The sequence below is a fragment of the Mytilus edulis genome, chromosome 9 (assembly GCF_963676685.1).
Source record: "Mytilus edulis chromosome 9, xbMytEdul2.2, whole genome shotgun sequence".
Taxonomy (NCBI): domain Eukaryota; kingdom Metazoa; phylum Mollusca; class Bivalvia; order Mytilida; family Mytilidae; genus Mytilus; species Mytilus edulis.
In genome coordinates, this window is record NC_092352.1 from 56,578,237 (window position 1) to 56,596,015 (window position 17,779).

Genomic DNA, 17,779 nt, shown 5'->3' on the forward strand with positions numbered 1-17,779 from the left:
AGAAGCTTAATATTCCCTTAACAATGCAACATAATTCAAACGTTTAGCTGATTTTACAGAGTTATCTCCCTGTAGTGTTAGATACCACCTTGATAAATTTTCAAGACTTATATGTAGACTTTAACAAAACCAGGAAATTAAGTATTCACAAAAATGCAAATTTCCATCAATCTTAGAACTTGGTATCCATGAAAATCAATGAATCCATGGTAAATGCATTTTTTTTTATTCAGGTTACAGAAAATCAATTAGTTCATAGTGACTAAGAAAAAATCCATTGAAATTAGACAATCTCAGAAATACTATTTATAATACTGGAGTCTATTTGACAAAAAACTTCATGGTAGTCAAAGATTTTAAGCTATGAAATTTTGAATTTTAATACTTTTAATTCTTTGTAGAGATTTTAAGCTATGAAATTTTGAATTTTAATACTTTAATTCTTTGTAGCCTTTATATCAATATTTATGATTATTCATAAATCAAAAATGACATAAGACATGATTTGGTAGATAATTTTGTTCTTTTAGTATCTAATTATCATTGTCGAATATATATGATTTAAAGTTAAGATTGATGTAATTTCAAACAGAATTTAACAGACAGTGATGGGAACAGTACAGTATGTATTGAAAATGGATGAAATCTTTAAAAAAAAAAAAAAAAAAAAGTTGAAAAATAACAAATGTTATGTTTTTAAATGTTTTGTGATCATGCTTTCCATTAAAATGTATGTGAGATGGTAGGAAGGGAAGTTTAATTATTGATTGTGGGTCATTGATCTTTTTACTGTATGCGTCTACCCGGTATTACCATTTTGCAAAATTATCTAAAAGATGGTTCTCAGGTGTAGGGACAATTTGAAAGTCACTTCTTACTCTCCCACATACAATTTAATGGAACAGCCCTAATTGCATGTCAGAGGAGAGAGTTTAAGTTTTAGAATTAAGTTGGGATATTGATGCTTCAGTAAATTTATTTGACTGTTCAGGGTGTTTTTTTTTATGTTTGCATGCAATTTTAAAGAGAGGAAAATGTTTTATTTGCATGAGTCTAAGATTGATAATTTTATGTTGCTTAAGGAAATAGGAGTAAAAATATGACAGGGGCATTTGTAATAAATGTTTTGTTTTTTTTGTCAGATGGCTTTGCGGTGAATTAACAATTCATTTTTTGAATATATTTAAGTTGAAAATTAATCATGTTAGTTTTGTGTGAATTTTTCATAAAACAAAAGTAAATATATCTTGATTTTTCTATTCAGTACAGATATTTTCCTTGGTTGCTGTAAAAATATAATTTGGTGGCCTTTAAAATATTTCCTAGAAATGTTTCTGGGTTTGAAAAAAAAATATTTAAAAATTTTCCGTTTTTTTTCTTCATTATTTTAATATCTAAAAGATGTGAAATTGTATTAAACTTGAGATTAGAATTTTTTTCAGAGAAGTTTATTTCATGAAAAAAATATACATTTATATAATATATAAATTTTGATTCCAGAATCCTTTCAACACATACACCATCCAAGTTATTGGAGATGGCGCCACTGCTGTCAACATCTTTAAACTTCAAGGAAATACCATCAGAGTGGCAGATGCTGCCACTTTAGCTGCAGACTCTGCTGAAAGTTATACGGTAAGCTCTTCATGTATGGAGTCTTAAAATTGTTGACCATTGATATTGTTATGAAATTTCTTTTAATTATTAAATTGTACTTTGTGTAATGCAAATTCAGAAATTATTGCAATGTTTTTATTATTGCGAAAAATGCTACAGGGTTATATTTGCAATCATTTTAACTCACATTTGGAATTTTTAATATGAATTAAACAGGATTTTTCTCAATATTGCAAAATATCAAAAATCACATTTCAGTCAAAAATGACAAAATCTTAATTATAATGCACTTAATAATTTCAGAATTTACAGTACAATACAAGTTTACCAATTCGCCGTTTCAGAATCTAATGCATCCTGGGTAATATTTTCAAAAGTGTACACCACAACGTCCTGATTGGTTAAAAATGTCATAAACAATGGAAATTTAACCAATGACGTAGCGTTATTTTCATTTTGGGGTACGAACAATAAAATTACCCATGATTCTTTAGATTCTGAAACGGCTAATTTAAGTAAAGGTAGAAATTTCGTCTATTTTAAGAACCCGTTTTTCATTTATAACAAATATAGATGTATTTGAAACATTTTTGAACAATAGTTGTCAAATTCATTTACTTTTTTTCAAACAATAGTACTGGTGAAGTAAATGCAAATTTTTAAGATATTTTTTTATATTGATGAAAAGTATTAATATATTTTAAACAGTATTTAAACAATTTAAAGCAGACCAAGTTCATGAACTTTTTTTTCATTATAGATAAGACTATTTATTCAAGATGGTGGTTCCCCTCCTAGAAATTCCATTGATTCAATCCAGATAAATGTCAATAGGAATATGCTTCCGCCATTTTTTGCCGGTACTTTCAACACCACAATACTGGAGAATACCCCTGTTGGTGAGGCAATAACCACGGTAACAGCACAAGATAATGATCCTAAGGTAAAAAATATTTTTTATTTTTCATATGAAGAAGAAAAAAAAACGATGTTCAATACTAAAATAAAAAATTGATTCCAGTACCAGTACCAAGTCCAAATAAGTAATATTTGTTTAAGAGGCAGTACATAAGGTCTATTTCCAAAGCCATTATACAAGGCAAAAAAGAAATTGTTTCTGAAGTATTTGAATAAGGCTATGAAGCTCTTTTTACCTTTTGATTTTAACTAAGTAAATTTGAGGTTCGATTCCAAATAATTATATTTTATACTTGTGCAAAGAATTTTGCACACTGGATTACAGAAGATGACTTTATTCAGGACAATAAAATAGCTGTAATAATATGATTCTTATTTTCTATTCATATATATGTTTAACTTATATTCCATTTTAGGCTCCGTACAATGAGATAACCTACTCTCTGGTTGAAAATACTCCTGCTTCACCATTCTTCTTCATCCAGCCAGACACAGGTGTGGTGTCACTCAAATCTTCTATAGCTGGCAGTAATATTAGTCCATTTACTGTAAGTATATCTAAGTAAATATACAAAATTCTTTAAGGGTAGTTGTTAAAGGAAGTATTTTATTTAAAAGTCCTGCCCATATCTTAAATTTGGATATGCATGATGGCTTGTTTGGAATGAGAAGACACTTTCACATACATGGTTCATGGCTTGTTTGGCTACTTCTTGTCAAGATTTTCAAACATTTAATCTATTATGTACAAAAAGAATAAAAAAACATTATGTTATTTATAATTTCTCTACGATTTAAACTCTTAAAAAGTTGAAAAACATATAAACTTACACAAAAATACATATACATATTTGTGTTTATATAATGTTATTGAAATTTTATAACTGACTTACACACCATTTTACAGGTTTTGATTCGTGCACAAGATGGAGGAAAACCTGCCCTGTCTACTACTGGTACCCTATCTGTTACTGTCTCTGTTGATGCCACTCTCTTATGGGTAACAGCTGATTGGACCGAGACCATCACAGAGAATGAAGCAACAGGAGCTTTGATTAGGACAATCCAGGCAACTCCACCGGTCAGTATTTCAACTTTGACCAATCGCTTTTTATAATTCACTTAATCAGCAGTAACAATATTTACAAAGGAGATTGGCTTATGTTTTCAGATAAGATTATTTTTGTAAGATATTAAAGATGAGAATCAATGGATACGGTATATAGTATATAGTATATTTAGCTTTGATGGGGGAATTTAATGAATTTTATTGATTAAGTATAGCTATTATTGCGTTGATCAAAAACGCAAAAAATCTGTCAAATTACTCATATCAGATGAGGTGTAAAATGAATTAGAGTATGTACTACGGAAATTTAGTAATACTAGGAAATGACAATCTTGTAGTAAAATGACCTTGATGTTTTTGTAGTCTTTTAACCTTGATATTTTTGTAGAAAAATAACCTTGGTATATTTTTGAAGTAAAATGACCTTGATATTTTTGTAGTAAATGACCTTGATATTTTTGTAGTAAAATGACCTTGATATGTTGTAGTAAAATAACTTTGATATTTTTGAAGTAAAATGACCTTGATAGTTTTGTAGTGAAATGACCTTGATATTATTGTAGTAAATTGACCTTAATTTTTTTCAGCCTGGAATCGAATATTCTATAACTGGGTTATCAGATGCCGGTGATTACTTTCAAATCAATAAAGACACTGGTGCTTTAACTTTGAAAAAGTTATTAACATCCGATCCATCTAGGAGACCAAGTTTTGAGGTAAGAATAACAGTTTGACCTTTCTTGAAAGTCTATTCAATTCAATTCAATTCAAAGTTTTATTTAGAGTCGATATTCAATAAACTACATAACACAAGCTCTAGTGAGCTTTTCAAATCGACTTAATAACAAAATACAATACACACACACACAATACAAAAGTCATGAAAACAACACAATTTTAAACATATAATGCATAGTAAGATACCATAATGACATATATAAGTTAAAAGCATATAGTACACTTAAAACATAGCACAAGTTAATAATAAGATTGCACAAATCAAATAGTCACACAGAAAATAAAAGTAAAATAAAACAGGCATAAACACTATATGCATGCACTGCACTGGCATGAGCTGTTACTTGGATCCCTTGTTTGTACCAATTTTTTGAATTGGTCGAAAGATGTTTCCACTCTACAATGGTTCGGTAGCTCATTCCAGATTTGTGCAGCATTATAGCGAAATGATCTTAAGCCATATTTAGTAGTTCAAACTCTTGGGAGTACTGCTGTTTCCTGTGATCTTAAATCATACTTGTTAATTTTTATATCAATCAAATCATGAAGGTAGCTCGGACTTTTTTGGTGAATTATTTTAAATGTTTCTATTGCAATTGTTTTTATTCTTCTTATTTTTAAAGATGGTAATTTAGATTTTTCTAGCAATTTTTCGTAAGGAATATCATAATCTTCATAAATGAATCTTAGAGCTCTTTCTTGAATTTTTTCCATTTTAAAAGAATTTTTTTCACTACAGTAGTGCCAAATTACTGGACAATAGTTAAAGTTCGAAAGTATGAATGAGTAGTATGCTGTTAACCTACCTAGCCTGTTTAAATCTGTATTACAAATTACTTCTCATTAAAGGGAGATATATTATTCCGTTAATAACAACATAAATACATTATTGTATGATACATTGTAAATTCAGATTTTTTCCCATGTTTTTCTATGCAAAAAATTGAAAAGAACTTTAATTGAGAAAACTTCTTCATTCCATGAGTTATCAAAGCAACAAAAAGTGGTAAAAATTCAATATTTTTTGAATATTTCTTTCTTTTCTATCTATATTTACATATTATTGGGAAAGGAAAAGTGTGAACATACCCAAGAAACACCATCATGTTTAGAGATCATTTATTACAAATAGAAAATTTTGCCATTTTAGGTTGAAGTTCAAGCCACTAGAAATTTCCCGCAAGGAAGGCAGACTATTAAGAACATTCTGGTGGTTACAATAACAAGGAATGTTAATGCTCCCCAGTTTACTGCAAACCAGTATACAACTACTACAGCAATCTCAGAAAAACTAGGTCTTGGAGAACCAGTCGTTAAAGTGTCAGCTACTGATGCTGATATAGGGGTATGTGCCAGTAATTTTTGAAGTAGTCAGATGTTTTCAAAACTTAAAACTTTTGAAAGAAATGGCATAATTTAGATTTCATCAATTTTGTCTTTTATTTATCTGTTTAATTTTGTGTGTTTTGCTTTAAAGTAGATATTAGGAAGAGTAAACCTTATATTTATTTGTGTTTTTTTATTGTAGGATGTTTTGACCTACAGCATTGTCCCTAGTCCAGGAGTCACAGATTACTTCTACATGGTTCCATCAACTGGTCAAATTACTCTGGGAAAACTGTTAACAACAGATGCTGGCAAGGCAACATCTTACAGGGTGAGTAGATCAATTAACATGTCTGACTACACAGGGAAAACTGTGTATGAATCTCAACAAAATAGTGCATGTTTAGTTTGTTAGCAAACATCATCATACAGGGTGATTTGATCAATTCCCATGTCTGACTACACAGGGAAAACTGTGTATGAATCTCAACAAAATAGTGCACTTTTAGTTTGTTAGCAGACGTCATCTGAAAAAATACTATGTTTTTATCTACATTGTATTATGTAAAAATGGGTCTTGACAGGTATAATTTAAATTTTGTACTTTATTTGATTGTCACTGATTCGTCTTTCCTAGACAAAATGTTCGTCTAGCTTACAAAACTTATCTATGATGAATTAATTTTTATAAAATGAAAAATAAGAAAAAACTTAGGAAATGAAGCAATGTGAAGTATTATCTTGACCATGTGATATTTTCTTTTCAGTTTAATGTTAATGTTACTGACAATTCCAATCCAGAGAAGTTTGATATATCATCTGTTATCGTCACGGTGACCAGGAACCTACAATCTCCAGTATTTACCAATACACCGTACACACAGACTATTAATTATAACCAGGCTATAAATGTTCCCATGTTTACAGCAACAGCCTTGGACGGAGATATAGCACCCACAGTAAGTTGTAGAAAATTATAAGATAAAAATTTAGGATTATTGGTCAAGGGTGGAGCTACAAATTTTAAAAGGGGTGTAATTCTTTAATTTTTTTTCTTGCAATCAAAGGGTGGGGCCGTGCCATACACTCTATGCCTTATCGTGGATCTTCCACGATGGGTTGTAGTTGCTAAATGTACTTTCTTAGAAAGTAAGAAATTTCTCTTATTACCTTCTTAAACCAACAATGGGTCTCATAGATAAGCCCCTCATTGCATAATATTACTATATCAGAAAAGAAAATGGTGGCATATTTTGAATTGCCCTAGTAAATCTAAGTTCTGAGTCACTATTATTCTGAAACCAAAGAGGAAAAAATATAATATGAAAGTTTAGTTACAACATACTCTACTAAAATACCATATGCTGTTAGGGAATAGATATTTGGAATAAGATCAAATGTTTTACCTTAATGTATAATTATCATGACTTTGTTACTGATCAAAACAAATGTTTCAGTATTTTGACAATTTGAGGTCACACTTTTGCATATAACAGTATATGAAATGTCACAATTTTTCGAATCCACTTCAGGGGTTAAAAAATCCACTAGCCCGACGCCCGGGACTAGATCATTTACGCCTCGGGCAATTAAGATGTGTAATCCGATATGCCCGACGGACTAGTAAAAAAAAATTCTTGACGTTTCCAAAATAGAAAGTGAAAAATCCCTTCATCACTATTCTATGTTAGCCAATTCGATTAAATTAAATCATCTGGGATTTCAAGAATTTGAATTGGTTTGTACAGGTCCTGTTGTACATATTTTAAAAATAGAACAAATAACTCTGGCATGTCTGGGTGGCCTGGAATCATGTGTTGATCACAATTCTCGTACTTTAAATTGTCGATTTCTCATACCATGGCTTGGGGTATTGTACATTGCTTATCGTGCCGAGATTTTCAATTAACGGTATTTGGGGGTATGATGTATTGATTGGTATTGACCTGTCTTGTTGCACAAATCTTGAGCACGAAACCATGCAACAAAATATTTCTTAATATTTTAGTACGGGAACCCCAGGAACTTCGTCAGTTTCAAATCGAAAAACGGTAGATGAAAGGAGTAATGAGGCTGAAAATTCTTCCCACAAAAATGCTAATTACGACAGGGAAAAGCCGCGGAAAAAAATTAATGGTGTCCAGGACAGAAGGGCTGCCAAGTCTTTAGCGCGAGACTCACACATGTTTATGCTTATTTGGCGGCATTTTCCTCTGAACTATTGTTTTTTCTCTTTCATCTTTACAATTTGGCCAAAAAATTACGCATTCACTTCCTGAAAAGTTGGCAGAACTGGGACACAATGATTCCCCTGGCAAGGTTGGCTGTTGCTGATGAAAAAACGGGCAATGCTCTGTGAATATTGCCGTTAGTTGCCCCAAAGATGCAAAATAAAAGTCTGCTTTGAATATGGGAACAACTAAGTCAGGTTAAGCACCAAAAGAATAAACAACAGATCAACAAAAATGATTAAATACAGTGTATAATGTCTCCTTAAAAACAAAGGACACCCACTTTGTATTTTGCAGCAAACTCTTGATTTTTAAGGCATACTAGGGCTAGCAGATCAGTTTTGATGGACTAGCAGTTCTTCCAACAGGGCTAGTAAAATCCTGCTGCCAACAAGTCCTGGGCTAGTTAGCTGTAACAAAATTTTTTAACCCCTGCACTTCTGTTAATACAGGGTCTCATCGCATAGTTTAAATTCCATAAAAGTTATAAAAAAAATTACTAATCACAATGTTGTATTTTTTCTTCACAGAGTTCCTTAAAGTTTGAAGTGGACTATTTCTCTGCAGCTCCTGGATTCTTCACTGTAAATCCTACCAGTGGAGTTATAACTGTTTACAACGCTGGCTTACAGACAGCAATAGAACAAACATATACAGTAAGTATTAAAAATAAACAACTGGTAGAAATATACTTATTTAAAATAAAAAGAATTTTTGATTCATTTCGTTAAAATAAAGTAATATCATATTTTTGCTCTGTTATTGATATATATGAAATGTTCATGTTTTTTTATTTATGGCCTTATTTGTCCAAGAAAAATACAACACAAATGATTGGACCAGATTTTTAATCAATAAGAAAATTTTGGTAAAGTCATTTTTACATGACTTTTCATATATATGTACAGTTTTTCCATATACTTAATATTTATGATAGATTAAATTTTTTAAAAACTTTGCTTTATTGGGAAAGATAACTCTGATTATTGTATTTTATGTTTTAAAATAAAACCATCTTAGAATTTATCTTAAAGTCAGCATTATAATTTCCCACAATGCAACATTATAATTTGAAAATATTTCAGCTTGGTTTGATTGTTTATGACATGGAGTACCCAGAAGATCAAGATAAGACAAACTTGACTATAACGGTCAATCGTAATCCTGCTCCACCAGCCTTTGCTCCCACATCATATACACGTGTAATAAACGAAAGTTACCCAGTAGGAGTCAGTCTTGTACAACTTACAGCAACTGATGCAGATAGCGTAAGTTATTTGTTAAAAATATCTTCTGTTAATCCTTGGTGTCTGTCATCTGCTATCATATATTGTGGATTCATTTATTTTCATGGGGAACAATTTTCGAGGATAGAAGAAAACTTATATTGTTTTGAAAATTGAAATTCATGGTTTTGACAAGCTTTTAAAAATATGTACTTCATTGAGCATAAACATTTCTTGGTTTAACTATACACCAACCTGAAAGTTCACAAATATTGTTATCCCATGCTTTATAATGAACCCACATTAGATGGTACAGCGATTGTCTGTTAATCCATCTTGTGTCATCAGTGATCATGAAGGTAGGATTGCACTGAATCTTGGATTGATATGTAAATTTGATTACATTAAAATCTCTGTTTTTTTCTGCCTTTATGATATGTAGTTTATTCAACTATTTTCCATCATTGTAAATTGTGACTTTTAAATGAGGCTGATTTGCTAACTTCTTATATATTTCATTATAGCATGAATTGGAGTACACTATCACTGGCAGTAACCCACCAGGTGGAATTAATTACTTCGGTGTTAATCAGTATTCTGGAGTTATATATGTGTCAAAACCACTGACTGAAGTACCTAATGTGGATCAGTACCAGGTAATACTATTGTCTATTAAATATCACTTGTTTTTGCTTTTACAGCAAAAAATAAAATAGCAGAAATACCTATCTCCAAGGAAAATCTAAAACAAAAAGTCCCTCATCAAACAATAAAATCAAAAAGCTCAAACACATCAAGTCTGGAAAAAAAAACAAGTTTAAATTGTGATGTCAAATTTTACGGTAACATGTAAACTTGGTTCTTTACACAAAATTATTTCACATGTTTATAAATTTATTTTTTTGTTATTTTGCAAATTTTGAAATTGTGAAGAATGATTTCCCTCTCTTTACACTAAATGAAATTAAACTTATCATTTATTTTATATAATTTGATCCCTGTGTTAGAATAGGAAACTAGAGTTGCATTAATCTGTTGGAATTGATTGCAGTTTTGAGACTCTACAAAATAATAGACATATATAAACAGCTATGATCTTTGTCATTTAAATATATATATTTTTAGCTCACCTGGCCTAAAAGGCCATGTGAGCTTTTCTCATCACTTGGCTTCCGTCGTCGTCGTCGTCGTCGTCGTCGTCTGTCGTCGTCTGTCGTCGTTAACAATTTTTCAAACATCTTCTCCTCTGAAACTGCTGAATGGATTTGAATGAAACTTAGCATGATTGTTCCTTAGATTATCCTGCACAAAGCGTGTGCTTCGATTTTTGATCCGTCAAAAAACATGGCCGCCGTTACTTAAAATAGAACATAGGGGTCAAATGCAGTTTTTGGATTATATCTCAAAAACGAAAGCATTTAGAGCAAATCTGACATGGGGTTAAAATGTTCATTAGGTCAAGATCTATCAGCCCTGAAATTTTCAGATGAATCAAACAAATCATTGTTGGGTTGCTGCCTCTTAATTGGTAAATTTAAGGAAATTTTGCAGTTTTTGGTCATTATCTTGAATATTATTATAGATAAAGATAAACTGTAAACAGCAAAAATGATCAGCAAAGTAAGATCTACAAATAAGTTAATATGACCAAAATTGTCAATTGACCCCTTAAGGGGTTATTGTCCTTTAATGACAATTTTTCACAATTTGTTCATCACATTTGCTAACTTTAAAAAATCTTCTCCTCTGAAACTACTGAATGGATTTGGATGAAACTTAGCATGATTGTTCCTTAGATTATCCTGCACAAAGTGTGTGCTTCGATTTTTGATCCGTCAAAAAACATGGCCGCTGTTACTTAAAATAGAACATAGGGGTCAAATGCAGTTTTTGGCTTATATCTCAAAAACGAAAGCATTTAGAGCAAATCTGACTTGGGGGGGAAAAATGTTCATTAGGTCAAGGTCTATCAGCCCTGAAATTTTCAGATGAATCAAACAAACCATTGTTGGGTTGCTGCCACTTAATTGGTAATTTTAAGGAAATTTTGCAGTTTTTGGTCATTATCTTGAATATTATTATAGATAAAGATAAACTGTAAACAGCAAAAATGATCAGCAAAGTAAGATCTACAAATAAGTTAATATGACCAAAATTGTCAATTGACCCCTTAAGGGGTTATTGTCCTTTAATGACAATTTTTCACAATTTGTTCATCATATTTGCTAACTTTAAAAAATCTTCTCCTCTAAAACTACTAAACCAAATTCAACCAAACTTCAACTGGATGATCAGTAGGGTGTATAAAATAAAGTTTGTGCTTTATTTTTTATTTCCTCAAAAAACATGGCCGTCATGGCTAAAAATAGAACACAGGGTAAAATGCAGTTTTTGGCTTATATCTCAAAAACTCCAGCATTTAGAGCAAATAAGACAAGAAGTTAAAGTATTTATTAGGTCCAGGTCTACCTGTCCTGAAATTTTCAGCCGAATTGGGTAACTGGTTTTTCAGGTATAATGCCCCTGAATTGATGATTTTAAAGAAATTTTGCAGTTTTTGGTTATTATCTTGAATATTATTATAGATACAGATAAACTGTTGATAGCAAAAATGTTAAGCAAAGTAAGATCTACAAATAAGTCAATTTGACCAAAATTTTCAATTGACCCCTTAAGGAGTTATTGCCCTTTAAAGACTTTTTTCACAATGTGTTCATCATGTTGACTTACTTTATAAAATCTTCTCCTTTGAAACTGCTGTATCAATTTCAGCCAAACTTAGGCTAAATGAGTTTCAGAGTATCTAGTATAAATTTTATATTTCATTTCCTTGTATGTCAGAAACATAGCTCCTATGGCTAAAATAGAACATAGGAGAAAATGATTTTTTTTTTGCTTTTGAAGAAAATAGGACGATTCAAAGAACATTTAAATAAATTGAAAAGCCAAAATAATCATTGATGAGAGATTTAACCAAAAAAATTAAGGTGAGCGATTCAGGCTCTTGAGAGCCTCTTGTCTATGATTAGCTTCTTGAGAACTAAATGTTATAAAAAATTTTAAATAGAACTTTATCACTATGGAGATCAAGATGGATCTTTTAAAGAAAGTTAAAGAAATATTTTCAATTCATTAATAGTCTCTAATTTTTTCTTGTATTTTAGTTGACTGTGTCAGTTAAAGATCGTGGAACTCCATCACAGACAGGAAATAATGCCTTTGTTACCATAACAATTACCAGAAATAAAAATCCACCATCATTTGCCATCTCATCTTATGAGAAAACTATCTCAGAAAATTTCACCGTTGGTGGTTCTGTGGAAACAGTGGCTGCTACTGACAGTGATGGCACGGTAAATATTGAACTATTTTGGTTGGAAAGGCACTGTAAATGTTAATTATTTTTGCAGGCATATTTGAAGAAAAATGTTTTGCTTGATATACTGGTTGTTATCTTCTTTTTTAACAACAACAAAAAAGGTACTGTCAAGTTGAACATTTGGCCTTATTTTAAAATTTTAGAAGTTAGATACATGGAAATTTGCCCAGAGAGGAAAAATCTTAAACTAAAGACATCTATGAAAATTAAACATGGCAAACTGGTTTGGTGTTGAATTTGCAAAATTTAAGACCAACAAAGAAAAAAAAATCAGTATCTTGCTACCATTTGTTGAAAAGTTTTGCTATTTACTTATACTTTAATTCATTGCATTGCATTTGTTGAGGCAATTTTAGGTCAAATACTTTGTTTTACTGTATATCTTAAAAATGAAAAAAAAAACACATTTAAAGGTTATTATAGCCAATTACATCCATGTAAAGCTTTGCTTCTATCGTTTACTAAGATAACAGAACATTCTGAAATTGAAAATATCTTTGGGGGCTTTCACTCTTTCATTTTATGAACTCATTTCATTTGGCTTTTTAATTCCAGGGGAATCATACTCCCCCAATTCAATAATACATCAGATAGGTTAATTCCTGTTGAGGAACAAATTGTATTTTAAGTAGTATTTTTACTATGCTGGGATCGCCCAGGAGCAATTAGGTTCATTCCTGGGGATCGCCTCAGGAATTAGGTTCATTCCTGTCGAGGAAAATAGGTTCATTCCTGCCGAGGAACAAATAGGTTCATTCCTGGGGATCGCCCCAGGAACATTTTTTACTAATCATTTATTTTTATTTTCTCATATTTTGATAAGTTTTAAATTTATTTTCTCATATTTTGAATAGTTTGAAATATTTATTTCAAATTCTTTTAAGTGAATGAGTAGCACCAAGAAAGCCAATAATGTATTATATTGTTAGTCATCCAATGTAGAAAGATATGTACTGTTATGTTACAGTTTATTTTATTGCGAACCCTATGATAGTTTTCCATAGATTCACCTGCAAGTTACCTGTCGATTTAAACTTTTGTAAGTTCTATTGTCCCATCTAACAAATACAACAGGTATTGTTCTCTGTATAGTTCATTCACCAGGACCTTTAAATTTCTTCTAGGAGAAATATATCACTCATTGATTAATTTACCTGACCAAAAAATTATCTGTTTTTTTATTGAAATACTTCTATAAACTCACATAAACTGTATGCAATATTGTATTTATTCAATATATCATTAATATATTTTCAATCTGTTCAATATAAAATCTGATTTAATTATAAAAAATTTATTTTAGACACTTTTTTTAGTATTTTCCAAAGAATTTGCATGTTTTTTTTGTTGTTAATTTATAGACTATGTTTATGAAGACCTTAATTTAAAAATAATAATATTCAAATTTTTATTTATCAAACACACAAAAATATTTGATCAGAAATCAACTTTTAATTTTTAAATCATTATTAATATTGAACACATTAAAAACGAGTTTTTGGTATTGAACAAATACAATACCACATGCAGTTTTGTGAGTCCTTTCTTAGTATTGGTATAAGTATTTTTTCATCATTGACAGTTCAATTTTTTGTTCAGGTATATTAATCAATGAGTGATATATTTCTCCTAGAAGAAATTTAAAGGTCCTAGTGAATAAACTACAGAGAACAATACCTGTTGTATTTGTTAGATGGGACAATAGAACTGCCAAAAGTTTAAATCGACAGGTAACTTGCAGGTGAATCTATGGAAAACTATCATAGGGTTCGCTATAATATTATGTGTAGATTTAGTATGTTTTGATATTTTAATAATAAAACATAAAACATAAATCTTAAATTGTGTTGTGTATAAAACTGAAGATGTTTTTTTTTAACTATTACAGGCAACACCCTATGGACAAGTGACCTACCAGTTAGTTGGCGACTCTGACAGCAATATTGAACAGTATTTCAGCCTCAATGTAGATAATGGAGAAGTTAGATCTAGGCAACCGCTAACAGGAGAAAATGTTCCATATTATCAGGTATGATACTTTGTTTTCTTAGAATTCATGTCAAGTTTTGTTTGATGATTTATTTTTCTCTGTTTTAAGGTGGTACCCAACACTTTCACTAAAATTAATTTGGCTTGTTTAATTTTCATAAAATTTTGACAAATTATTTACTTTGACCCTTTTACAAAAATATAAAAAAAATCAAAAATTTTGAACCAACCGTTTTGTCAGAAAAACTACACTGGTTATATAGCAGTTTGACAAACACTGATTTTGATCATTGAGAAGCTTAATATTCCCTTAACAACACAACATAATTAAAACGTTTAGCCGATATTACAGAGTTATCTCCCTGTAGTGTTAGGTACACCTTAAATCTTTTTTGATAGGTCAGTCAACAGCATTCAGATTGAAAAGCAATAAATTGTTTTATTACAAATGTAGATATTGAAGAGCAGAAAGTCTATTTTTTTCCAAGAATGGTAGACAATGCTACAGATGTGTCAATCGGCAGAGTGGTTGAAATTAATATAAAAGAAAATGTATACCAAGAAAAAAATATTTATAGATTTTGCTAAGTTTTTCTAGACATTTAAAAACATTCTGTATGTACTTTTGGTTTAAAAATTTAAGAAGTTTTAATGCTACCTCAGGTATAAGGCAATTACTTTCAATTGAAATTGTAAATAAAATTTCATTAAAATTATCTTTTTATATTATATTTTATATTGTACATTAATTAATATGTATATTTGAAAATAAGGTAACACAATTACTTATGTTTCTTTTTGTAAAAAAGTAAAATAACAAAAATATCGAACTCAAAAAAGGAAAATTCAAAATTGAAAGTCTCTTCAGGATGTACTTAGGTGAGGTTTTGGCATTTGTGTCAAATATTCAAATCTAAGGTAAAAGTCAGAGACAGCCTTTTCCCACCATATTTCAAATATCAAATATCCCTTGACCTATCAATATTTTTTGCTTATTTTGATTTTTAACCAATTTTTTTTTTCTCAAAGTATCAATTTTAAATTCTTGATTTTTTTAATTTCACAAACCCTCACCTAAGTACATCCTTAACAAGTACCAAACATATCAAATGAATGGGAAAAAAACTTTCATATAACTGAGAAGATAAAGAATATTTATATAAATCTGTTATTCTTGTGATTGATTGAATAAATTGCTTTCATGAATTTTTCTATATATGAACTCTCTATGTTTATTTCTAGGGACGTGTCATCGCCACTGATGGTGGAAATCCTGCAAGGTCAGCCACAGCGGTTATCAAGATAAATATAGATCGTAACTTAAACATCCCTAAGTTTGATCAACTAGCCTATGTCAACCAGATCTATGAAACGGAGCCCTTCAACAGTGTGGTAGTTGATGTCAATGCACAAGATGGGGATAGAATTGTAAGTGAATATCTCCCTTCTATATACAATTTCAATAGTATATATTAATAATTTTATTTCTTATGTAAGATGTCTTCTGATTGGCCCATAGACATAATTTTTTCATGTGACAGTGATGTCATCAAATTTTTTAATGATTTACCCCCTTAAAAATGGAATTTAGAATTAAACTGCCATATTGCTTTAGATGGTCATACATATCAACATTCTTTACAAAAGAATATAAAACAATATTATACTATAATCAACAATGCCACATATTTCATGTTTTCAGGCTCCATACAACACTATCACCTACTCATGGATAGATACAACAGGAAATGGTCGTGGTCAGTTATATTTTGCCATGGATCCAATCTCCGGACAGATTACAGTACGTCAGAACTTGTACCAAGACACTGCAGATACAAGGTTTTATACAGTAAGTTAGTTAGATAGTTTTAGTATTATTAGATTATTTCATATTTGACTTCACCTAGTTCAAAAGAGGAACATATTGCAAGTCTTAACCTGTTAATCATTCCACATCTTTAGGGAAGCTCAACCCATAGAATGAGTTTGTATAATAGCCATTTATCTATAGATTTTTGGGGTAAAAAATTCATCTGCAAAATATGAGGAAAGGGATAATCTCCTAAAGCCAACATGTATTTTTTTTTTAAAAACAAAACAAATCAATGAGTTTTCCAGACTAAAAATGAAAATAAATTAAAAAGAATTTTATTCATGTTAGAATAAGATAAATTCTTGGTTAACACCAACTATCTTGATGGGGTTTTGAGCAAATAATCACAGATTTTTCTCTCTCCAAAACTTACAATATAATTCATTGAAAAACTCAGGATGTTCCCCTAAATGTGTATTGTGGTCATTATGAAATTAAAATTTTAGAAAAAAAAATCACAGACCTTGTTTAAAACCTAAAATTTGTAACTTTTATAGATTTGAATATTAAATGACTGTCTTTCTTCGTCGTTTAAGTTTATTCTTTCTATCTTTTCAGTTTGAAGTCACTGCTACAGATGGAGGCTCCAAAGTATCTGCTAACAGGGCTGCAGTGAACATATCTGTCATTAGGAATTTGTTCCCGCCGACATTCCAGAATGAACCCTATACTGCCAATATCAACTTCAACATAGCAATTGGAAATGAGGTTACAAATGCTGTCAGCGCTGTTGACCCAGATACTGATGTAGGTCATATTATTATTATAAGTTATTTATTTATATTTTTATTTAAAAATATTGACATCAAAACACAATATCTAAAAAATATCAAAATGTATTGAAGTCATAGGTAAATTTTACATGATTTTCATTAGCAGCTGTGAAATTTTTGAAATAGCTGTTATTAAAACAGGATTTATCTGACCAGTTGCAAGAAATTTGTACTGAGAAGATTCATCATTATTAGTAGGATACCAGCGTTTTAGATCTTGTGGATAGACATAAACAACTAATTTAAATGTTCAATGAAAATAAAAAAAATTCTAGAGGCTTGTATGATGATTTCGGCAAATCTGTGAAACCAAATATCTGTGAAAATGCATTTTTTTGTGTGCATCATAGAAAATAAAATAAATAAATCTACAGATTTTGAATTCCACTGTGATAACAGACTCAGAATGAATGATTTTACAGTGACTTGACTGTTAGTGTTGCTATTCACCAATTGCAACTCATTCAAAATTTTGACCCAATTGCAATTTGTTTTATTTAATCAAATTGTTCAACTAGTCAAAAATTTGAACAAACTGTTCAGCCAAAATGTGAAAGTGCAAAGTGATACAGTGGGAAAGCCACGGATCGATTCTGCGCCTCCTTCCATATGACGTAAAGGCCAGAAAATCAAGGGCGAC

General features: G+C 30.5%; 1 protein-coding gene across 1 annotated transcript in view; it reads left to right on the forward strand.

Moving 5' to 3' along the window:
* The window catches only part of LOC139489809 (uncharacterized), a 204,321-nt gene that overhangs the window by 54,202 nt on the left and 132,340 nt on the right, over positions 1-17,779 (forward strand). The window contains exons 55-70 of the mRNA XM_071276656.1: positions 1,501-1,635; positions 2,378-2,560; positions 2,952-3,083; positions 3,443-3,616; positions 4,192-4,320; positions 5,493-5,687; positions 5,871-5,999; positions 6,436-6,627; positions 8,430-8,555; positions 8,985-9,167; positions 9,650-9,781; positions 12,290-12,478; positions 14,393-14,533; positions 15,736-15,921; positions 16,196-16,342; positions 16,925-17,113. Of these exons, the coding sequence (XP_071132757.1) occupies positions 1,501-1,635; positions 2,378-2,560; positions 2,952-3,083; positions 3,443-3,616; positions 4,192-4,320; positions 5,493-5,687; positions 5,871-5,999; positions 6,436-6,627; positions 8,430-8,555; positions 8,985-9,167; positions 9,650-9,781; positions 12,290-12,478; positions 14,393-14,533; positions 15,736-15,921; positions 16,196-16,342; positions 16,925-17,113 (2,562 nt within the window). The remainder of the gene's footprint in view (positions 1-1,500; positions 1,636-2,377; positions 2,561-2,951; positions 3,084-3,442; positions 3,617-4,191; positions 4,321-5,492; positions 5,688-5,870; positions 6,000-6,435; positions 6,628-8,429; positions 8,556-8,984; positions 9,168-9,649; positions 9,782-12,289; positions 12,479-14,392; positions 14,534-15,735; positions 15,922-16,195; positions 16,343-16,924; positions 17,114-17,779) is intronic.